The 25,472-nt window shown below is 38.4% G+C and overlaps 1 protein-coding gene across 1 annotated transcript in view; it reads left to right on the plus strand.

The window, feature by feature from the left end:
- Nucleotides 1–21,216, plus strand: part of HOMER1 (homer scaffold protein 1) — an 87,905-nt gene extending 66,689 nt beyond the window's left edge. The window contains exons 7-9 of the mRNA XM_039709765.1: nucleotides 10,041–10,151; nucleotides 11,840–11,920; nucleotides 17,517–21,216. Coding sequence (XP_039565699.1) covers nucleotides 10,041–10,151; nucleotides 11,840–11,920; nucleotides 17,517–17,705 — 381 coding nt within the window. The 3' untranslated portion in view covers nucleotides 17,706–21,216. The remainder of the gene's footprint in view (nucleotides 1–10,040; nucleotides 10,152–11,839; nucleotides 11,921–17,516) is intronic.
- Nucleotides 21,217–25,472: the final 4,256 nt, after the last annotated feature.

Below are 25,472 nucleotides of genomic sequence, written 5' to 3' on the forward strand. Positions count from 1 at the left end.
TGTTCCTAACTCTCTCTGGGAATGCCAATAAATTACAACAGGGTAGTTCATTGGGAGTACTGCCCTCTGTTGGAATTGCTTTTAGAAAAATTTAGACTTGGCTAACCCAATGAATTAAATTCTCTAAGCAAAAAAAATGTATGTAGTGTTAAAAATAATTCGATCTCCATCTGTTACCATGCAGTGCAGTGCAATACAAAAATTCTTCTAAACTGCATGCTGGAGACTGATCTTTCAAACTGAATTAGTGCCTCACTTCAGAAAGAAACTGCAAGTCAGATGCTTCTTTCTTATACAGATCAAAAATGTGCTGTTGAAATGGCAGATCTGGAGACTGTTGGTTACAGTACATATGGCAGTAAGCAGTGTTCAGTCCTTGTCTTGTTCTATCTTTCTGTGCAGTTTATCTATTCTGTATAAGCATGTAGCTGCAGTTGATCCAAAAAATGTTCCCCAAACTTGAATCAATCTCACCTGAGATTATGTATAAATTGATATATATATCTTTATTATGTCCTGCCCTTTAAGACAAGGGTAACCCATGTTCTTGTTAATAAATCCCTTGGGGAAGATTAGAGTGAAACTGAATAGTCAGTGTCTGTAAACGTATATATATATGTATATATATATATATATATATAGTTTATTTTAGAACAGTTTGGTTGGAAAGACAAACAGTCAATTGTAGCCATTTTAGTTCTTATTGTCTGCAATAATGTTGCAATATAAAAGTATAAGAATAGCACTTAAAAATGTGTAAGGAGGAAAAAAAAAGGCAAAGGAGGAAAGAGGGAAAAAAGGCAAATATGGAAAGATTTATAGTCAACCCCCCTTGCTGGCTCAAGTAATGAGACTTGGTGTAATTTTGATGTCTGTTGCTTGAAGTGGAGATGTTGTTCCATAGGGGGTGGGAAAAGTCCACAAAAGTGAAAAGATTTAATGAGTTTGATATGCTCAGGTTCACTGTCATTACAGCTGTCTATTACGCCAGTGCAGTTTAGCTCAATATGGCCCATCAGCAGAGATGAGCCCCTTCAGGCCCACGTGAATGTCCCTGATATTGCCCAGGCAGCCCTCTGCACTTGGGTGGGTACTTACCACATTGCCCCCTGAATGTGTGAGACCTTAGCATTCCAGTCTCTCTTCCAGTATTACTTGTGGATACATTCTTCTCCCCAGAACTGGAATGGTTGGACAATAGCATCCCCTTTATCTTCTCTCAAGTTCCAGTCACAATCCAAATTCCAGGTAGTAGGTGTATTTGGGGAGGGGTGGGCTTTGGTGGTCATAGATAAACAGCTGCTTCTTTGCAGTTTGCAAGAGTGGGCAAAAGCTTTCCAGTCATTTTACCAATGTTTATCCATTAACAATATCAGTCTCTCACAGTCTAAGATAGTAATCTTTTTTTCTAGTAATTCTTTTTGAGACAAAAGCATGAAGAGTTAGAGTTCCACTCTTAAGGAAACTGTCGAAGGTTGCTTCTCTTTCTTTGATTTTGGTTGCATTTTTAAAATAATTCCACTTTTTTTTTTTTGGCCATCTCTGAGTAAGTATAAGGTTTACTCATCTATCAGTTCAGTTTTTTTGTGTTAATGTACATTTGTTTGCTTTCTCTGAGGCCTTTATCTTCCTTCCTCCATTTGCTCTCTGCCTTAATAATGCCTAGAGCTGAGATAAATCAGAATACAGATTCAGTGTAGCTGAGTGAAACATTCTCAATTATATTATAATAATATATTAAATTAAATTAAAGTGCTGTGCTTTCTCCTGAAAATTAAAGTGTTGTGCTTTCTCCTGATACATCCTAAGCTTAATTCAGAAACGCTGTATTTTGATATTTTGTCAGACAGTTTATTTTTCAGAAGTTTGCTAAATGGGTGTATGGATTTTTACCTCTCAAATACAAAGAGATAATTCTAGGAAAATGTGATGCCCAGTCACGAGCTTAACTTGGAGCTCTCAGCTTTCTCTAATCTGCTCAGAAACGACAAAAAATTTCCCTTAAATGGGGCTGGTGAGCACTCCTACACACCTTGCTTAGCTTTTTGACATGAAAAGGGATTCATGAGTTTAAAACAGCTCAGTAACAGAAAGAAAAACCCTGAAGTACGCTGCTTCAGACAAATAGAATAGCATGGGCCCTCACATTAATCCTGCTACCACAAAGAGGAAAGGATTGAATGATGATATAAATTACGGAAAGTAACCCAAAGTTCTGTCTTTGTCATGTTAAAAAAGAAAATGATTAATTTTTTTCATGCACTCTATCTGCTAAAGTAAATCATCTTATGACACTGGGCAATAGCACAAAGTAATAACACCAGTGCATAATAATAAGAGCTCCAGTCCTTGAAGATCATTCATCTTCAGGAAAAGAAGCCTAAGATAAAAAGAGATGAAGGGAAGTGATCAAGCTCCTGGGTATTCATGAAAGAACAGAGAGGTAAACTCTTGAATTCTAGCTTGTTATTTTTCAAAATTTCCTCATAAAATAAGATAAAAATTAGGCTATTGTGTTTGTTCATTCAGTGAATGAAATAAGTGTGAGATATCTTATGTAGTTATTAAAATCACCTGACAAATAATGGACTATGATTTTCCTAGTGTTAAAAGAAATTTTAAAATGGATATTAAAAAATTGCATGAGCGTACCAAAATAAAACACCGTCATTTTATTTGACTGTTTCTGTATCACTTAAAGAGAACAACAGTCTGTAAAAGGATTGTGAAAGTTCACAAGAAGTATGGAGTGCTATATAAACCCTTTGTTCAGATTATACATAGAAAATCTCTGCAGAGCCTTTAGAAGTCATCTCCACATTTCCCTCAGCTGCATTAATACTTGAATAGCCAAAACTAACTTTTGAACATGCAAATGTGATATGATGAGTTTGTCTTCTGGATTGGAGCCCATGCCGTGGACTTCATATTTGCTGACAAGTCTTGTTAGCATCCCTGTGGCTACTGTAGAAAACTGTTTGGTTTTATATGCCCACGGAAGAACGTTATCTAAGAGTGGAAATATGAAGGAATGTGACAGAAAGCATGCTAAGAAGAAATTTATAAATGGAGTTCTGATCCAAAAAATTATTGGTAATTCACCTTTTTTATTTGATGTCTATCTCTTGTCATTCTCCCTTTAAGACTGTGTCCCTCCTACTGAACAACTCAAATTTAGCTTTGAATAAATTTTGAATAAATTAGGTTTAATTGATTAAGAAAAAAAATGTTAACCAAGTATAATCTGCTCCTTGAAATACTGTAATTAGCATGTGGTTAGATAGCAGCTTTGTACTTCTTGTTTGCAATGAAAATAGATGACCACTTTTTTGCATGGCATCAGGGGATACCAATGGAAAAAAGTACAAGCATTTTATTTCAGACCATATGTTGGGAATTTTTTCTCAGATGTACATTTTAGTCCCTAGAATATCCATTTCAGCCATCATAAGTGCTTTATTATTTTTGAAACGGTATGTGTTGTCAGCCTTCAGCTATCAGAGCATTTCTTAGACAAAGAATTGTGAAACCCAGCACATATTTTAATCTCCCTTTGTATTCATGATTCCTAATACAGATAATCCACCTAGCATTTATGAAGATTCAAGCCTTGGTTGATAATTACACTTTACAAGAAAGATGATCTCTTTTTGGACAGCAGCTGTATCAGTATCAGGTTATGTTCCTTGAATCAGAGTGTGAATTTGCCTTTTTTTTAAAATTTATGGTGGATTGAAGTCTTTTTGGTCTTCTTCAGTTTGCCTTTTTTTTTTTTTTAGAAGATTTGCATTTTGGACCCAAGACTGTTTTTCTTGGGGTTTTTTTTTTTTTTTTTTTTTTTTTTAATGGGAATTCACTTTCAGTGAATGTGTCATATACAACATAATAATCTGGGACAAAATAAAAAAACAACCAACCAGAAACTAAGCTACTCTGACTCTGGCTAATAAAATAATTTTCAGAGACGTGCTCTCTCATCCCCATCTTCTTATTTCTAGAAAATCCTATGTTTTAAGATACATTTATCTACAAGTTATAAAACGCATGCTTTGTGGAGGCATGCGACAAGATGTTTACATTGTTAAATCTTGCAGATTTAAATACATACTATAATTTCAAAACTGCAGGAGAATAAGAAAATGACTGGATTTAGATCCTCAGGACTGAAGGATGATATCTGTACAGTGTTTGCATTGCTTGTGTTTCAGGAACTGGCCAGGTGACTGGAAAAAGTATTTGCTAATTAGATTGTAGGGAAAGGGATATGCTTTGAATTTAGTATTACCTTATCAATTGCAAATAATAATGCATGGCTGAAGGTCAAATCATCAATTCTGGTAAACTTGTTATATTTTTAAAGATTCCTACTACAGTTTCATTACTTTCTTCACAAAAATCAAGAAGATGCTAGGTTCTTCCTATTTCATCTGCCATGGAAAACATATTGGTATTCCCATGGCTTAAGGCATCAACTGCCCAAAGGCAGAAATGTGTCCTTTTTCAGCAAAATCTTATGTTTTCTCTGTTGAAAAAAGTAATAAATTGCTGGTAGTGCACAACACTCGCCCCCAGGTTATTACTTTATCTATGGGTAAATCTTGGAAAGCTACAATAATTAATTTCCTGTTAAAAGTGATTTATATGAATTATGGCATTGTGTGCTTTTTGTTCCTTCCTATTTTTAAATCACCTTTAAAAATAAATTATTCTTGCTTTCTGCATTTTCACATTTCTTAATGCCAAAAATCTTCCAAGATATTTTTATTCTTGAAAGCTACACTGGAATAATTTTTATGATTAGCTTGTTGCATGCTGTTGTGCTTCTTAGTACTGTCTTCCATTAAGAACTGAGATGTTTTCTCTGCGTAAAATATGTGAAACTTTATGTAGTTATCCACAGTTTTGCTGACCCATGAAATAGTATTTCTCTTCTCTTCTTGGAAACAAAGGGCTCTTTTTTCTTTTGTGGGAAGTTCATCTTCAATTATTGATGGAACAATGCTGTCACAGTCATAGTTACGATCCTTTTAGGGATGTAACTTAATCAGTTAAAAATACTTCAACTCAGTTAATACTTCAATGTAATTAATACTTCAACTCAGCCTAGCATTAGCACTCTGTGTGACTTCAGAGCACTCTATGTGTTCTGCACTGTAGATTGGACTAGTAAATCTTGGATATTGCATCTACAGTACATAAAAGGGAGAGTATACATTATAGAAACAACAAGTTAGTTGTGTCAGGTAGAGAAAACAGGCTACAGCCACACTGAATATATGATGCTAATATGGGAAAAAATCCTGCCTGGATGGCTGGGCCCAGAGAGTGGTGGTGAGCAGAGTCACATCCCTCATTTTGATGTTGGAATGAGTCCAGAGAAGGGCAAACGAGCTGGTGAGGAGCAACTGAGGGAGCTGGGGGTGTTTAGCCTGGAGAAAAGAAGATTCTGATGGGACTTAATCAGTCTCTACAACTGCCTGAAAGGAGGCTGTAGGGAGGGTTGGTCTCTTCACCTGAGTAACAAGCAAGAGGACCAGAGGAAATGACCTTGAGTTGTGCCAGTTTAGTTAGCAGGAAAAAATTCGTCACAGAAGGAGCTGTCAAGCATTGGAGCAGGCTGTCCAGAGAAGTGGTGTAGTCACTATCCTTGGAGGTATTTGAGGGACATGTAGATGTGGTACTTGGAGATGTGGCTTAGTAGTGATGTTGTCAGGACTGGGTTAACTGTTGGACTCAATGGTCTTAAGAGTCTTCTTCAACCTGAATTACTCTCTACTTATGTGACAAATTCTGTGTTCTAGATGGATTCTGTGTCCTAATCTGTCTTGTTTTGCTTTTCTATAGAAGTTGGAATAATTTCTGTATGTAGGTAAGAAGGAGTTGCATGATCTGTTGGTACTGAATTGTACAATTCATCTCAGGAAAGTGGTTTGCAAAAATTAATCCAGCTGGAGCAAACACAGCACAGAATCGTTTAGCCAGTAATTGCTTGGGGCCGGTCACCACTCAAAATATTTTTGTGCCATTCAGCTTCTTTTCTTCTGTCTACCTAAAGTCTTCACTTGCAAAGTAATTTTCTGTGGTCACGATTTTCTTGAGAGTCTTTTGAGTTTTCTAAAGCTTTGGGCAGTCGTCTTAAGCTCACACCAAGGCTGTTACTCCTTGTTGTGTTGTGTGCCTGAAGTCTCCCTTCTACAGTCTTCCCAGCAGCCCAGTGTGCTTGCCCTCTGCTGCAATGAAAACCTCTTCCTGGTATCTTCCTGCATTTATTGGTTGTTGAACCTAGACGAAAATGTCCAGAAAACTCCACAGTGCTCACTGCTAGGAGGGCATAGAGTCTACCAGAAGTTGCCTTGCTGTCCTACTTCAGCTGATGTATTTCACCCTGAAGTAGGCAGTTGTGTATAATGCCATCCACATCCTAGAAGAGTTCGCACACTAAATAGTCACTAAAAAGCCTTTTCAGAATATTTTCCTTACATGCAATCCTTACCTGGATGATAAATGCAAAATAAAGAAACAGAGGCTAAGAACAGTAACTTTTTTCTTTTTTAGTCTCAAAAACGAAGCCAGAGTTATCGACATTTTTAGATACGCAAGTCAGTGCAGTCTTATGGAGGCACAATAGCAGGACATCGTTTAGCCAGTTACTGTTCAAGACTGTTCTTTCAGTCTGAATTCTGTACTAAAATGAGGCGTAATCACAGATACATTGCTTGATACTGTTGTGCAAGGGTTTGAAGAATTGATTGAGTTTTGCTTTTAAACCTGAAACACTGATTGAGGAGGTGTCCTTGATAATAGCCTGTGGAAGGGTCAGACTAAAGCACTTTAACTTCCTTTTATGCCCCCTTCTGTGCATAATGCATTAACAGTTATTTGTAATGATTTTGGACCACTGGTCATGAGAAATTAAGTGCAATTTGAGACAAGAAACAGGACAAGTAAATGCTATGCAGATTTTTGCCTAGAGCTTTATCCTTTGTTACTTCTGTTTTCAATTGCATATTCTTTATATCACATCATTTTCCAGCCCATATTACTCTACAGATCTTTTTGAAAGGGTCACAATATAATTTTCTCCTTTATAGGTATGTTCAAGAAGATAAAAGCATGAAAATATTTGACATCTTTTGAGATCTCTGTAAAAATGGGCATTTAAATAAGACTGATTAAAGTAACCCAGTTTTTTAATTGAGTCTGTTCTTTTTATTCCCAACTTACTGAGTTTTCAATCAACAATAAACAAAACATTTGAACATTATTTTCTTGCATAATCAGTAAGAGATGGATGTTTGCCCAGACAAAAGCTGGGCTAGAGTAGGACATCACAGCTCTTTTAGTGCTGGCAATTAGTTGTCCATCTGAGAGTAGTTGCCTCTGTTGGCAAGAAGGTTTGTGGGAGCATGGCCTGCTCTGCTTAAGAATAATCATCTGTGTTTGCTTAAGCAATTTCAATAAGTGTGTTGAGTTAGTGTGGACCAGAGTGTACCTGGGAGTACTCACATGAGCTGTGCACCTGGCTGGGCTGCTGCAGGAGGTGAGTTTAACCAGCAGTAAAAGATGCAAGTTAGAACAGTGGCATTTCATCCAACAGTTTGATTCATCAGCCCCTTGGATTCCAAGTTTGCACCAATACATACATCCTCTCTGTGTGTACCAGCCAAGAGGAAACCATATGGAGAGCAATGGGAGTCCAGGTGCTTTCTTAGTCCCAGGAGGAGAGACCTCTGCAGGCATGCTTCAAGGCATGAGGTTCTAGGACAGAGGTAGTTTGAGGACTGGGCTTACTTTTGGCTCTTCAGCTGAGGTTTTGTGTAAGTGAGCATTCTGTGCTGGTGCTTGCTGAGGGCCAGTGGGTCTTGCTGAGTGCAACAGCTTTGAAAGAGAGGTTGTCTTCTTGGAAGTTACTATTCAATATCTCAGTAGGAAAGCTTGGAAATGTTTGAGAAGTTAAAACATCAGAAGGGCTGAAGGTGAAAGAGGTGAATGTGTTTGACAGTTCCAGCAAAACATAGGAAGGAGCTAGAGCTCTTCCTAAACCTGCAATGTCAGGACTGTCGCAGCTCTCCTTAATAGTGGAGGATTATTGACTGGGCAAGACCCTGAGCAAGCAAATGTGACCTCAAAATTTGCCTTGTTTTGACCAGGAGGCCTTGACCAGATTTCCACCAGTTCCTTTCCAGCCTAAATTGCTCTGTGCCTTTCTGATTCTTGTTCCCTCTAGATGCTAGGTCAGACACTGTGCAGACATAGCTTTGTCCTCATCGATGTGTTCCAGTTCTTGTTCATGTAATTGAAGGGGTGAACATTGTATCAGTATTATAAGAATCTAAATATGGATAGATATGTGTAATTGAGAAAATCATCTAAGACTTCAGTGGCATATGAACTGAAGGAAATAACTTTTTGTTGTTGTTGTTGTTGTTTTGGGGTTTTGTTGTTGTTGGTTTTGGTTTTGTTTTTTGTTTTGTTTTGTTTTGTTGTTTTTGGGTTTTTTTGGTAATGAGCACTGGTATTCCTTCTGAGACAATACCAGCAAATAAGAAAGTTCTTTGGGGTGGACAGGGCATGTTGTGTTACCAAGCTATATCCTACTCCCTTGTTCCCTTTACGCCCTGCCAGGAATTTGTTCCAATCTCAGTTCTCTCCATTACAAACCTCATGTGCAAAAATGTTTAATCAATAGCTTTCCAGCAGGGCAACCTAGATGCATCATTGGATCTCTGGCTATTGCAGAGGAGAGGTTTGTGGGCTGTGATTCCGACAAGAGAAGTTGTTTTAATTTCCTTGTGTTTCATCTTGACTTCCCTTGGACTTGTTTCATTAACCTCCCTTTTGAGCCTACAAATAGTTCAGTCTGAAATTACTGGTATCACAGTGGCTTTATTAGCTAGGGGACATTGGTGCTGAAGAGCAGCAACCTTGATTCCCTGAGATATTATTTTACCTAAGAAATAAAATTGTCTTGGAAAATGTCTGCCCTCTATCTAACGGTTACCTCTCCAAGAATGTTAAATTGAGTGTTAAAGGTTTTTGTTGCAGAATTAACTAGCACTTTGTTCAAAGGAGTTTTTTGGCCAGATTTGTAGGTATGCAGGAAAACTATACATTAGGATTGACTCATAACTTCTGGAGAGAAATTCAATATTAGGTTTTAGTTATTAAACAAAAATGTTTTAGTGCACACATCCAGGCAGACATGTGGTGTGAAAGTTCTCTAATATTCTGACCTGTAATGTGAGAGGTACCTGAACCTGAACAGAGACTTTTCTGCATAAACTCTAGCTGCATGGATTTTGTTTCTTTCATGCAGAAGCTTTTTTTTTTTTGAAACTGTTTGTCTGTGAGTGGCAGAATATTAGCATCCTTTTGATTATAAAATAAAACAAAACTGCATACCAGGTATCTTAACTTAATCAAGGGCAGATGGACCATGCTTGCTGTCTACTAATAAAAGGTTAAGTGAGCAAATCCAAATTGTGACATTAGCTATTGTCTTTGTGACTGAGAGATGAGCTCCATTTCTAGGGAAAGTTAGAAGCTGGCAGCTGTACTTTGGTGGCTGAGTGTCTGGTATTACACTGTTGATGCTGAGTGATGCTGTGAAATGTTAATTGGCTTTCTAGGAAGTTTGTGAACATTGTGGCTTAGTAAGGTGGTAGAACATTAAGAAGTGTCAGATGGAGAGGTTAGTTAGACAGATCTGTGTTTAGTCATCAAGGCATTACTGTGTTTGAAATGGTAATTCAGAACTTTCTTAAAACTTTCAATAATTAGTATAAGTTTTAATTAGTGCTCTTTTCAGTCTATTACAAATGATTTTTTTTTGTTTCCAGGAATTCATAGCAACGACTTACATAACGATATATAATGGAATATTGTGCTAACTTTGTAAGAACACCTTCACCATTTTAATCAACAGAAGTCATCCAGAAGTTAGGCTGTATTTCAAAGGGAGCTATTTATGCAAAGTAGTAATAGTACCTTGAATATATTGCAATTAATTCTGTATGTGTTTCTTCTACTTATTTCAACAGGTGACTGAGCTGGAGTGTGTGAGCAGTCAAGCCAATGCAGTCCACACTCATAAAACAGAATTAAACCAGACAATACAGGAATTAGAGTCTACACTGAAGAAAAAAGAAGAGGTATCTGCTGACATTTATTTTTGGCTTTTCTATTACATAATTTCTAAAACCTTTCAATATTAAGCTTGTGATGGCTGCTAGATACTGAATTATTTAGTATAAGTGTTACAAAGGAAATTATTTTTCAACTTCTTTGAAATTGTTAGTATTTTTAATTTATATAATTATATCAGCCCAATATAGAGCTGGGTATCTGGATAGAAAAAAAAAAAAAAAAAGTATCATGTTTTCCTGTTTGCTTTTACCAAACATTGCTGTTTGCAAAAGTAAGTCATAAGTGGTTTCCACGGGGCAGTCATCACACTGATGCACTCCAGAATCCCTAAGAAAGGAAGCTGTTGTAAGCATGCTTCCTGTTTTTCTGGAGAACAGGCTTTTAAACAAGTGATAGATCAATGCCTTTGTCCAGCCAGGCCCTGTTAATAGAGCTGACCTTTATGGTCCATGAGATCAATTCCATAAAATCAATTTCCTTAAACACATGCCAAACCCCCAGCCTGAAACTTGGTATTTACTGTGCCATGTGCCTTGGCATGGACCAGCAGAAAGTAAACAAAAGGAATTGGAGTAACACCTGCATTGGCATATGTCCTAGAGGAAAGCATATCTGTGCCACAGAAGGATCAAGAATCACCCCTTTATATGGATGGAAAAAGGAGATGGAAGCAGCTGCACAGAAAGAATTATTTGCCACATGTAAGAGAGTGTGGGCACTGGCGTGTGTGCTTGGAGGGGCAGTGTGTCTTGCCAACCCTTCCCTCAGTGCTGTGAGGTATTTCCAAGGAGTATGCAGGAGAGGCACAATCATTACAGAATATCCTCTCAAAATGGAATGAAGCCTTTTCGAAACTCCCTCCTACTTAAATGGATTAGGGTCAGCTTGGTAATGTTTCCCGTTTTGTTGCGGAAATCGTTTGCTTTTGAATTATGCTGAGTTGTTTGCTACAAAGCAATCTTGCCAAAAGGAGTTCTGGGAGGTGAATATGCCCATCTGGACAAGAGTACTTAATAGTTTTAAGTGTGATACCTTTTAGTTTTGTTCACCTTTAGTTTTAGTTTGTTCAGTATTCTTTTCTCTGGAAGTGAGCTAAGAACAGGTTTCTCTTCTGTTCATTATTTCATCTATATCTCTTATTGTATATCTCATTATTTTCTAATTGCTAAATTAAAGATGCCATTTCTTTTAAATTCTCTTTTTACAGAAGTCAATCAAAACAGGCAGGTTTTGATGTTCAGCCCTGCTGCTGGTGAAATAACAAGCAGTTTACATTTGAAAATTTGATTTTTTTTTTCTTGAAAAAGTGGAGAAAAGTAGATTCTAATAGAATTTAAATTATAATTGGGGGTTTAATTACATTTTAAAAATTAATTAATTAATTTTTAAATTTGTTTTCTTAATTTTTTGGGCAAAAATTATTTCATGTCTCTTTGAGAGGAAAACTTGGACTTTTACAAAAGAAAATGCTTATGTCTTTTGCTCATTCACAATGGAGTTGCTGTTTTGGGACTGTGATTCAGGAGTATTGGGAGCAGGGCTTACACTTCATGTTCTCTGATGGGCAGTAGCCACCTGCCAGTGTTGGTGTTGTTGCGATGACTCTCTCAGAAGAAGAAGCAGGAGCCAGATTACCAGCACCAAGGCCAAGCCAGGTAACAGACTGCTAGCAAGGTTGTTTCTTCTCCCTTAGGAAATAGAAGGATTGAAACAAGAAATTGAAAATGCCAGAGAGCTCCAGGCTCAGAGGGATTCTCTGACCCAGAAGTTACAGGTGAGCTGTAGTGTATCATCTTAATTTAGAGAAAAAGGAAAAATTATCAGCAAGTGAGCAGTTTGCATGTGCAACTTGTGCTATATTCACTGAATGTGCCAGATGAATGTGTAAGTTAGACTGCCCTCGAAGTGCTGGGTTGGGATGACCCTTAGGAATTTGTATCAAAATTTCTACCTGCTCTAAATAACTATTTTTATCTGAGGAAACACATCCATGTTGCTTTTATGAGTCCACAGAGTACTCTCAGGTTGGCAAACATCCTTCCCTGATGCATGTCCTGGACAGTTCTGGTCTCATTTTCCCAGCAGTGTCTTTCCATAGTTTCTGCATGCCACTGAAACAATCTGTCGGTGGTCATCAGCCTGGGATGACTTTGTGTTCAGCTTTTAAACATGCCCTGAGAAAGCAAGGGTTAAAGTGCTCTTGTGTAGTACAGGCTTTAAAACCACACTTTCTACATTTTCTTGGAATTATTTAGAAACATTGTGCTTTTTTTGTTTTTTTAGAAGTTGTTTCTTACCGTGTGTAATGCCAGATACCTGAGGCTGCTGGAATTACATTCTCTCGTTATATCCTCCCATGCTCCGTCTGAGCTCTTTCCTGTCTGTCACTGCACTGACCAGCCAGCACATAGCCACATTCCTTGTCACATCTGCCCCTTGAATGACCAAAAGCTTATGTGGATTACACTCTGGGTTCAGCCTTCAGAGTTTTGAAAGAACTGGAAACTCAGGCATTAAATAGTTCCAACCCTAAAGAGCTGAAAGGGGATTCTCTTGGTTCTATGGCTTAGCATGCTGAAAGCAAGCCCCATCAGATCACAGCCATAGCTTAAGAATCATTAGGCAGGTATTCTTTGAAATGTGTGACATGAATTGGAACCTCTATGAATCAAATTTTAACCTACAGAATAAAACACTAAGGATCAAAATGAGTTTATTCATTTTCCCCCTTCTTACGTCAACTTGTTTGTACAAAGTCTGTTATTACTTTAAATAGTATTTAAAGAGTGTTTTGAGTACACCTGATCTTGCCTTTTCCAAAAATTGTTACTGGCTTTAGGCTAAATGTACAAGTTTTAATCTGAAAAGGCATTTAGGTGAGAGACTAAAAAGAGACATTGTAATGAGAGTTGGAAATTGTTCCAGCAATAGCAAATGCAGTAATTTCATTGTATGATCATATGAAAAGTAACAGTGAGCCAGAATTATCCTTAGCAAGCAGAATGATGAGACTACTAAGAGATGAAAGATTAGAAAATGGCATATTTTTATTCAAATTTTACCTTATAAAGTCAATAGTTCCATTTTGGCATATTTATGTGTAAGTGATTGAGGGCAGCCCTGCAAAGAAGGACTTGGGGCTGATGGTAGATGAAAAATTCAACACTAACCAGCAGTGTGTGCTCCCAGCCCAGAGAGCCACACGTGTGCTGGGCTGCATCCAGAGCAGGGTGGGCAGCAGGGCCAGGGAGGGGATTCTGCCCCTCTGCTCTGCTCTGCTGAGACCCCACCTGCAGGGCTGCAGCAGCTCTGGGGCCCAGCACAGGAAGGACAGAGGAGGCCATGAAGCTGATAAGAGGACTGGAGCACCTTCCCTATAAAGAGAGGCTGAGAAAATGTGGGCTATTCAGCCTGGAGAAGAGAAGGTTGCATGGAGACCTCATAGCAACCTTTCAGTATCTGAAAGTGGCCTACAGGGGAGCCAGGGAGGGACTGTTCATCAGGAACTTCAGTGATAGGACAAGGAGTAATTCTTTCAATCTGAAAGAATGTAGGTTCAGATTAGATACTAGGATGAAATGCTACGTGGTGACAGTGGTGAGGCACTGCTTCAGGTTACCCAAAAACTTACGGATGCCCCACCGCTGGAAATGTCCAAGGCTAGGTTGGATGGTGCTTTGAGCAACCTTATCTAGAGGAGAGGGTTCCAGCCCATGACAAAGGATTGAAACCCTTTGTTGGGTTGTTTTAAGGGCCCTTCTAACTTCATCCATTTTATGATTCTGTGATCGTGTAATCATCAAATGGATATATTTTGTATAAATGTCCATGTGTCACATTTTAAGTGATCTGTTTCTGGAAATGGGTCTATATGGTTTTATTCAATTAAATTTAAAGGATCACTGAGGATCTGAGTTTAAAGGTACCTTTATTAAGCTTAAACTTAATTACTGCCCTGACCCTGCCCAAGAAAAACATCTTGAGTCTGTGCTTTGCTGTAATTGTCCTGCTTTGATTACACTTGTGTTCTCTGACCCACTTCACCCTACATCAGTCACATCGTCTGCTGTAGCTTCACATTGTCTCATATATGTTCACTTACCTGACTCATAATTTATTTTCAGAGTAAGCCTCTCCAGGGTTTGTATCTGTTTCTCTCCCACTTTGTTCTTGTGGTTTATTTTTCCCTCTTGTGCTTTGCAAGTGGATTGTGTAACTTTAAAATATTTTGGTAAAAATCCTCTATGAAAAATGCTCTACAAAGAAATTAGTATTTCAAGGTGTATTGTATTTATGACACATGCATATCAGGAGTTGTTTATGTATCAGTCATTGAAAAACTCTAGTGAAGAACAACATGTTGTCATGAAGTTTAAGTATCGGGGTCCTAATTCCATTAGTAATGTAGAAAATTCATATCAGTGAGTCATGATCAGTGTGACTCTCACAGTAGGTCAGAATATCTTTATTAATATGGCTGATTTCTAAATATAGCTGTTGTGTATGGTTTCAATATTTTATTCCGATCCTTGCACTGAATTCTGCAAAAGATTGTTATGGTGCAAATAACAAACATAACTAATAATAATTTATTTTTTCTGCAAGAGAAAACAATATGAGAAATTATTACATCTGGTGAAAGAAGTGCTTGAAAAAAACAAAAGTAAAAAATCAAAGCGCAAAATACATTCTGAAAAGGGCCTGAATGTACCAAAGAGTCAGTTCATTGTTGGGTGAGGTCAGCTGCCAGTAAAGGGAAATGGCACAGTTAGGGGAATAGATTACATTACATGTAATCCACCTCTTCCAATCAAGAAGCAAGTTTTGAGGTTGACTGATTTGAAACAGGAAACTGCACATGAGCTGGACATGAACTTAAAATGCAATAGCGTTGCAGAATTCATTAATATTAATTTAGGATAAATATGCATAAGGGTCAAATGTAAATTTAAGAAATAGCATTTTCCGGAAAATAAATCAGCATCTTCTGGAATATTTCATTAAAACTGTGTGAGAAGGGCCTGAAAGGTGTTCTTCAGTGCTAGATACAGGCTGACAGAATTCTCTAGTCAAGCCCAGATATCACAATGTAAAGCCATATAAGTTTCTGTAGATTTGTCCCAAAGTGGTCTATTTCATCAATGGCTTGCTTGCTTGCAGGAATTAATTATCTTTGAGGTAAGAGCAGTGGCAAGAAGACTTCCTAGAGCACACAAATTTGGTGACTAGGAGAGAAGCAATGACAGAATGGGCAAATACTGGAAAACAGCAATCAGTTTTCTGTGAGCTAAAGAAAGGACTGTGTCACTCTGGCAAAGCTGAGAGGACCTTGGATTTCACTTTTACGTCCTATACTGTAATCACTTGGCCCTCAGAGGGTCTTGAACCTCTGCAATCACTACATCAGGTAGTACTTGTAAGTGCTTGGCTTGGAAGGCAGGAGTACACTCAATGAAGAAGAGCCTTTACAAGGTATGACTGGGTTATAACCAGCTGTCTTCATTTGTAGCAGCAGTGAGGTAGTTATTCACTGTATAAGCATGTATGCATTTTATTTGTATAATTTCTACAAGTGTGCTATCCAGTTAGTTTATTTTGGCACTTTGGCAACTAAATTATTCAGTGCTAAACAAATTAATTCTTCTCTGGACCCTGGCAGTAAGAGGTAATTCCTGCTGTCAGGTGTGCTGGCTGTTCAGGACTGGTGCTGAAAACTCCATAGTTTTTTACTTGCTCATTTGCAGACAAGAAGTAAGAGAGGCCTTCAGTTTAGCTGGCAGGTAACCCTTGGCTCCACAAGCAGCCACAGCTATGAGGCAGTGAATGTCCTGCAGCACTGCTGGGGGGCCCAGAACTCTGCACTGCTGCAGAGTTCACAGGCTGGGAGCTGAAGCTGAGCACTGGCCATGTCACCCCATCCCTGCTGTGGCCAGGGATGCAGCACCCAATCGACGCTGCCATCAGACCCCTCACAAGTGGATACCTTTCTCAGGCTTTGACACAGGGCTGCCATTACATACCTTTTAGTCTTGAATGACCCAGTACATTTTCTGTATAGGTCAAGTTGTTTTCTATGGTTAGCTGAGATCTCTCCAGTGTAAACATGAATATATTTCTTAGCCTTGAGGGAGACAGAAGAATCACACCAAAACCAGTGAGAGAGTTGGAGGGCTGAAAGAGGAGTAGTTCATGCTGCGATTGACTGCTGCCAGGTCTCCCTTCCTGTTTGTAAAACTAGTTGTAGTAAAATCTCAGAGCAGGCATGTTAAAGCTTTGTGACACAAAACCACTGTAAAGGGAGGAAGTGTTGAAAAACATGTTACCATACATAATATGAATTAATTATGCACTTTTCCAGAGATGGCTGTACAGGGTGTATGGTGTACTAAACACAATGTCTCTGTGCTGCCTTTGAAAATTATTTTTGTAACTGAAATTACAAACCTTAGCATTAATTTATTAGGTGTGCAATGAATGGAACAAAGAACAATATGCTATTCCAGACCCAGGTAACTGAATCACCTGTGATTTGATTGAAGAGAGGGCACCTGTTTTGCACTGTCTGTGGGCATTGTCACCCATCATGTGCAAGCTGGAGCTGCGAGGAGTCCCAGGGCAGATGCCAAGGGCTTCTCCTGGTGGGTGAGAACTGAGCTTGCCCAGGGTCCCAGCCCCTGGGCTGTGTCCGACGTGCCGCTGTTCATCTTGCCCCGTGCGTGGGAACGGCACGTCCGCACAGCAGTGGTGGCTCTGCCATTGTCCCTGCTCCGCAGGTGGGTGCTGTGCAGCGAGGCCATGTGCAGCCTGCACCTCCTGGTTTACTTTTGTTACAGTCGCCTTGACATCCACCTGGGCCCGGTTATGTTCCTGTCTTAACTTTCAGAGCGCAAATCCCGTATATGGGATGGGAACAAGGTGGTGCTCCTCTGTCTCTAAAGCAGTGTTCTGGATGGGTTTTTGCATGAGAACTTTTGATGGAGAACTGTGTCCTTGATCAAATCATGTAGTCTAAATCAGGGCATACTTGAATGTAAGTAAACTCTGAGAAGGTGTTTTCGTTAGGCAGTACATTTCTAAATGATAGAAGTGATAACACACCTGAATAAGTGTATCATCTGTTCACTGACTAAAGTTTGTTCCTCTCCAAAAGTTCAGTCCTTCAGATAATTATGGAAAAAATGGAGGAAGTGGCAATACATATGCAATTGTAGTAACAATTCAGGTTCTGCTTTTGACTTACTGAAAACTATAAAGGGTTACAAATCATTTTAAAAAGCAGTTGCCAAAAATAGCACACGAGTACCAAGAGGACGTTAGATGGCTTTCTATTTGCAGACAACACATTAATATGTTGTGTATTTTCTCTGAAGGAAGTAGAAATTCGAAACAAAGACCTGGAAGGACAGCTGTCTGATCTAGAGCAACGTCTGGAGAAAAGTCAGAATGAGCAAGAAGCTTTTCGCAATAACTTGAAGACCCTTTTAGAAATTCTTGATGGAAAAATATTTGAACTAACAGAATTACGAGATAACTTGGCCAAGCTAATAGAGTGCAGTTAAAGAAAATGGGATTTCAGTGCCAATCAGCTTAAAGATGCACTGTCTCTCTTCATAGGACTGTGTTGGGCTCTGCATCAAAGTTGCACAAAATTAGAAAATGCTCCTCTGAGAGGGATTGTTTTAAATTTGACTTGTAATTCACTGTAAAATTTAGAATTTAGCTTGTAGCCAGTTTAAGAAAAAAATAACTAACAAAAAACTTGAATTACAAATTACCTCCTTTTACATTATTGGCCACAGATGACTTGAAAAATATTAACAATAATTGAGTGCAATCCTTTTCTAATTATCAATGATGGAAGAATTAGCAGTGTCCCAGGACACATCCCATTTTGTGACAGATACAATATAGGCATCTGTCTATTTTATTTAAAATATTGGCTGTTTTATTTAAAATATTTAAATGCTGTGTTTTGTGCAAGAACTTAGTGATGACAGCCCTGTATTTTGTTCTTAATAATTTCTCAGGATATGTTGCACTGTGGAGAAGCAGTGCCGGAACAAATTTATTCTTGCCAGGAATGAGAGAGAGTTGCATCTTTAATTGAAACAAATTTACTATAATTGCTTGTATAAACTTCTTCCTTTTTGTTTTTTTGGGGTTAGTTGGCTGGTTGGCTTTTTTGGTTTTTTTATAGCTATACATATATACTGGAAGATACCGTATTTCTTTATGGAGCTTACTTTGGTGTTCTACAATATTGTCCAATGTAAGGTTTAGTTTTTCATATGAATTCCATGTAATTACAGTGAGGTAGTATCTTCCACTTAACTAAATTTTGAAGCCAACCAGTGATAGAAGGTGAGTCCCGCAGGAAAAATAAAAAGCCCAAATCCACTGAGAATTTTAAATGTAAACTTAACATTTTAAATTTGACCTGCACACGTAACAAGGAATGGCCAGGTTTTTGTTTTCTGGCCTTGATACTTATATTGAGTGTTCAATTTGCTGTTAATGTGTTCTGCAGGAGACTTTTTCAGAATGTGACACAAAATAGAGATTCTGTGAATAATGGCTTTGGGGAGCCTTGTTCTGTTACAGACTCATTAGGAGCACAGAGGTACCGCAAGGGATTGCTCGTACACTGAGCGTGTCTAGCCAAAAAGGCTAGAAGTTTTTTCTTGAAGTTTTGTTGTCATAGCAAATTGAACTGAAGACATGTTTACTCTTTTATGGGTCTTCATATCACATCTTTATCCAAACTACACCAGGCAATATTCTGAACTGTTAACTAAGTGTTTAAAAACAGGACATTGAATTTAATTATCCTCAGTGAGCAGGTTTTAAAGTTGTTTTGATGTAATTTTAACAGACTTTTGGCAAACATATTTCTTTATATAATAGATTTATTTAAAAAACCCAACTCTTTGAAAGGTAAGGCAATTGTCATGTGTCTTGCATCACAGTGCATTCTTGCCATAAATTGCTTGTAATGCTGAAGAGGGCTTTTTTAAAATGTATGAATGAATGTCAGACCTCAGAGTTGAAAGATGCACGAACCTTTGTTTGCTCCCCAAATTAATTTGAATGTTAAACATGAACTCTAGCTGCTTATTCAATTTGTAGAACACAGTTTTCTTCACTTAGAGACTGATATTCAAAACTAGAAAAGATAAGTTTGATTTCATGTATGTACTGTGTGTATGTACCATATAATACACGCAGGTTGTCATTTATATTGGAAAGACATGCTTTATTTCTAGAATACCTTTTTCTTTTCCATTAACTGGTGATTTATCAGGTCTCCCCTGACTAGTCAGGGAAGTGGCTTAGGTTAAATGCTAAAACTGTCTTGTATTATATGGTATGTAATATACACAATGTTTACGCTTTCTCCATATTTTTTAGGGTATTTTCTCACATTTATTAAAGGGGTGGGGGGAGCTTGTTTCATTGTGCTACTGGTTGAAAACTTTGTGGTGAGCTACATGTTAATCATTCAGGGGATTTTAGACAGTAGTGTGTATATATCTTCATCAGGTCCATATGAGCAGATACAGCCAGTTTTTAATTTTCCTGGGGATATTTGGGCCTGATTCTCCTGTCACTTGTGCTGCTGTAAACCAGATGTGTCCTTGATGTGATGTCAGCAACATTCCGTTGGCATAACATCCGTGGAAGTGTAAGGAGAATTTGGCCTGTTAATGCTCAGTGGACATAATAAAGATGAAGAAAGAATAAAAAAACATAATGATGGAATAAATGTAATATTATTTTTAATGATATTATTATTGACATTTTTAAAGATATGATGTCATATGTGTGGGGAAAATAGTGGACAGAAATATTTCCACTTAAATTTTGTGAATATGTGTGGTACATGAGCATTTCTATGTATACGTACACACACATATGTATATACAGAACATGGAAAAATTTAGATGTGCACATTTTTAATATTTTCCTATTGAAATTAAATTTAAAATTGGAAATTGATATTTGAGAATTTCTTTTTCTCATAGAGTAGAGATAAGCTTCATTTATTTTTTTTTTTAAATAATACAATTACTGAGGGCTGCACCTTTGAATTCCCAAATAGTTGCCAAACATAAATATGGGATGAGGTGGACATACGTGCACATATAAATAAAATCCTATGTCTAAGACTATTTTTAATGCTTATGTACAGTAGGCAAGTGTTTAGAAATTGTGATCTAAAGTTCATACTTAGATGGCTATACCTACTGTAGCCTCTTCACTTATGTTTTAAGGTGAAGGTTTTGCCATTTGAAACATTACTGTCCCAGAGACAAGTACTGTACATTGTATCTATCTTTAATGAAACTATGGGAATATGTATACAAGAAAACGGTGTTCAGTACTATAGCCTGAAAACATGACCATGAACTTGTACTGGAGGGGAGAGCAGTTACTTTGTGTATAAATTTACATGGCAACTACAGTCTTGGGGGAAAAAAAAAAAAAAAAAAAAAGAAGCCAACAAAAGAATTACCATAAGCCTCACAGAAATACAGAAATAGAACAAAAAAAAAAAAAAACTAAAAAAACCCCAAACAAAAAAAAAACTGAACCCACGGTTTTTTATTTTGAAATACACTTGCTATTCTCTGGAGAATGTATGACTTTTTTTTTTTTCCTTAAATCTTTTTCAAGTATGTGCAAGTGATAGCAGCAGCTACCTTAATCTTTCAGGTGCTACTGGATTTTGCATTAGTGTGTTATGTTGTGAAATCCTGACTTTGACATAAAAATTTTTTGTAAGTATATCCCCGTCTGGATAGCTAGTTTTTGGAGTGTATTGTTCATAATCCATATGCCTCAATGATCCAGAAATTGCATTTTTCTATGTGGACAAAGTAAAAAATGTGAATGAAACTGTCCATTATAGATGACTGGAAGTTCCTTTTCCTGGCCAATATATCCAGGAAAGAGGAGAACAAAATGAACTGATAATGCAGAAATGTGGTTATAACGTCTCTAAGAAAATACATTTTCAGGTAAAATAGAAATAAATAAATAAATAAAGGGCTAAACCAGTTGTTACACAAATAATTATCATTTAACGCTATCGGTGGCATTCCCAAGATAATTCCTTTAAAGAAAACCCTAGAATTAAAAATGCATCAATTAAAGATTAATGTTTTGGGATATGTCTTTTCAGTTCTCAGTTGTGAAAGGTTTCTGATTTCTGCTCATTTTTCTACCAGTTGGGGATTAACTTCAGGTTTGCCTTCAGTAAGAAGCTAAACCTCATTTCATTCTATCATCTTATATGTTCTGTACTGAAGTGGCTGCTGAACAGCATTCTGTGAACACTGCATTCAAAAGTCAAAATCAAAGCCATTTTTCAGAAATACTGCATGGAGAGAGGAATAGAAAACTCTTGCAGACCTTAATTCTCTGCAGAGCTGCAGATATCAGTAAAAGCACTTAACTTGGTTAGTTGCAAAAACCTTAAGGCCAAAGATAGATCTAATTAGAGATTAGATCTGGATGTCAGAAGACAATTAAAAAAATACCATCAAGAAACTCCATCCCAATGTGCATAGTTCAGCCTCAGTAACTGAACATGCCAGTTAAGTGGCACCTATACACTGGGGTTTCTTTTTCAGAAAATGGACCTGACTCTGCTAAGCAATGTTCAAACTGTCTTGTTTACATTTTCTTAGTAATGCTGCATTTGTGCACTACCTCTGAACAGTGCTAAGCAGAGACCATATCATGGAATAACAACACATTATTTGAAATCTATGGTTTTGCTTAGCAGCCTTAGTTCCCTGTTTTACTCCACTTACTTCAGACAAGATAGATGAATTTTCCCTGTTTTGTTAAACGTTTTGGAACAATGAGCGGAGTTTTGAGTTAGATCCCAGTGTCAGTTCAGCTCATGTCCACTCTTCTGGCCATGCCTAGCCAGGAAGCAGGTGTGAGTCTAATGTCACAATACCTCTAGATACGATAGACATAAGGGGGTTTTCACACCATAAGGGGTCTCATAGCTTGCCTGCCACAGCCTCTCAGGGACCTGTAGTGGCCAGTTCTGCTTCTGCACTGCTGGCAGCTCATAATAGGACCAAAGAAACACAATATACCTACTTTCCCCCTTATTGCTGGGTCTTGCATAAGCAGAGCTCAGCTGCAATGATATATCTGGCAATCCTTAGTATTTTCAGATAAAGGAAAGGATTTTGAAAAATACTTCAAAAAATTGGAAGGAAAGTAACTATCAAAGGTGTTGTAAATTTTGGGTGGGTGAAGGAAACACAATTTCAAAAAGATTCCCTAGTGTGGAACCCTTGTGTAGCTGTAAAATAGGTGAGAAGGATTTGCATAGGGAATGACAAACCACCTGAAAGGATCTCACTTTCCTTAGGTGCTCACATCACGCTGACATTGAGCACACTGGCTTGCCCACTCTTGATTGCTAGAGACTTCCCAAGGTCAGCACTGGGGGTGTGTTTCATGAACACTTCATGAAGTCCTGACAGTCTGCAAACCCCATGTCCTTTCTGTCTTTTACCTTCATGACTCTAGAGGTTTGACACCAGTATAGCCATCAGTGCTCCCTGTTTTCTGCTGTCATCAGTTTCTATGATGATTGTGTCATGGAATTCTGAGCCGAATTTGGTGGTTTTTCTTTCTTTTAACTTGGAAGTAGTTTCCAACCTTGTTCCCTGCTTTGGGAATTCTCATCTGCTCTCACACAAGCCTCATCTCACTGCATGGATCCAGCAGTGTGTCAGGTGCTTTTGCTTCCATTAAATTGAGAATAGCAGCATAGACATTTTCTTGGAAGAGAATTTGCATTTCTGTGACTGTGGTAATTCTTGAAGAAGAAGGATTTTTTCCCACTAGATCAAGAAGGAGGGCAGAACTAAGGACCTTCACAAACAATACCATGCATCCAGGTGCTAAGGGGAGAGGAAGAGCTACACTTGACAAGGTATGTGTAAATATAATCTGTGTGTATGGATTTCCTCCTGTTGAATTAAATATGGTCATACAGATACTTGCAGAGAGTGAACAAGGCCTTTGAAATTCTCTGAGTCTGGCTTATATTTTGTTAAATGTTCGGTGGAATTGTCTCTAAACAAAAGAAATTTGAAGCAAAATGACCTTGTACTTGCCTACAGGAGAAAGATAATAGCCCTTACCTCTGGATGGAAATTTTAACATTAAATCTAATTCTTTCTTCACATCTGAATATATATGGTTATTTTTATAATTCCAGCAGTTTTGTTTCTCAGGAATCTACAGCAATGAGAACCAGAAATCTATCAGTGTAAGGTGCAGCTCTCTTCAACTTTCGCTTAGTGAGAGGAGCCAGTGTAGAAGTACGTAGCTGAGTGCCTCAAGTAGTATTTCGTGCGAGCATCCTGCATCTAGTCCCTGCTGCACGGCCACACTGCTACACCCTGCCAGCTGCACTTGCTGTCTGTCCCAGAAGCAACCCAGGAGTGCTTGCTGTCCTTTGTTCAGAAGCTGCTGCTTCAGAATTGTAGCTCTGTCATTACCAGTCTGGAGCCCTTTTGCTCCAGAGCATTTTGCACATTCAGAGTTTTGCTTGCAGGGGGAGAAAAGGGGAAATTTCATTCTGTATATCTTAAAGAAGAAGAGTAATATGTAGATTTGATATAAGCTGCTTTTCCCCACCTCTTTGAACAGAAATTATGAAAGCTTTATTTGAGGTGGTTATTGTTACCATTTGAACCTACCAGTCAAAACTTTCATTATCTTCTATTTCTTGCATTTTTCCTTTTGTTCTGTGTTCTTTTCTCTTGCATAACATGGAACAACCAAACCATAGTCAATATAAGTCCTAAACTGCTTATGAAATGAGAAACATAAATATTCAGTGTCAAGCTCCCAGCAGGGACATCAGTAACCCAAAAAAACCCAAAACCCACTCACACAAAAGATACCTGTGGGAATGAGGTACTGACTGTTGTGCATGAACATCTCAGCCTCAGTGAGGAAGCATTGGGGATCTTCTAAACAAGCATTACTGAGGTATGCTACTAGAAAGTACCTTGAATCAGACCTGTCTAAAAGACATCAGTGTGAGTATTTTCAGAAGACATGAGTTTTCCTGCTCTTCACCAGTGATGATAACTGTATTGCACAAGTAGAAAATACCTATAAGGCACATGTAACTCCTCAAGTCAAAATGCAAAAATGTGTTGGGATTGGCAGCAAAAGTTCCCATCAAGCTAGAGGATTTCTGTCATCAGCTAGTATAACTGACAGGTCTTTTGCAAATGAATTATAGCAACATTGGAAATCTCCATGAGAGAACAAATACAAAGACAAGAGCAGTTCTCTGTACCTGAGTCAGGCTGGGAAATCCAGCTATGGGACTTAGTCCTGATTAACAGGTTGGGCAGGTCGCCAACAGTGATGTCGTTTCAGAGGGGTTTAAAGGAATTTTGACACTTGGGCCAAACTGCAGTGTTGAAGCTGTGACATGGACATAGGTATCTAAAATCCAGAAGGGAATAAGGCCTCACAGAGCACAGCACTGGTCGGCTCTGTGACTGAGCAAGCAACTGCACTGGAACTGCTGAACACGGAATCGGCTCCCTGAACCTGGCAATGAGGATGGTTCACTTACAGGATAAGAACAAACAGGTTCACCAGCCTTGAGGCCAGTTTTACAGCTCAATAAGAGCTGCTAGGTGGCTGTGGAATTTGCCATAACATTTCAAGTCTCTGTTTTGAGGGGCTGCACCAGAAGAGGGGGCCATTACAAGAGGTAAAGTGACCTCCACAGCTCCCACAAGCACAGTGCTGGGTCTTATACGGCATAAATGCTGGCATGCAGCTACTTGGAAAATAGTTAGCTGGTGACAGTGGCACGTCAAGGGATCAGGCCTTCATCAGCTGGAAGGTCTTGACCAAGATTTAAGTGAAGAAATTCTAATTTACAGTATTTCAGGGTAAGTTTTGTTTTTAACTGAAACATCACAGCTTGCTATTGCAATGACACATTGATGGGTTAACAGAAGTAGTGTCCTCTTGGGGAACAGCTAGGCTCCTTCCACTGGGGAGCAGAAGCTAAAGTTTGCATTCAATCACTTAGCCAAGCTGGTACTACTGACAGTACCAAGCACTTCCTTATCCAGAAGCATCCCTGCAACCTTGAGCATCCACCAAGGACTGCAGCAGATTCATTCATCTGGGCCTCAAAAGGCAGGGATTCTGTAGTTATCTCAGGCAGCTAATGGCTGGGAGCAGAACCCAGGTTTATCCCAGATGGCTGACAGCGCAGTCTCAACAAATGCTGTCTGGGACACAAAGTTTCTGTT

This window comes from Passer montanus, unplaced genomic scaffold, assembly GCF_014805655.1.
Source record: "Passer montanus isolate IOZ18808 unplaced genomic scaffold, ASM1480565v1 scaffold22, whole genome shotgun sequence".
NCBI classification, from domain to species: Eukaryota; Metazoa; Chordata; class Aves; order Passeriformes; family Passeridae; genus Passer; species Passer montanus.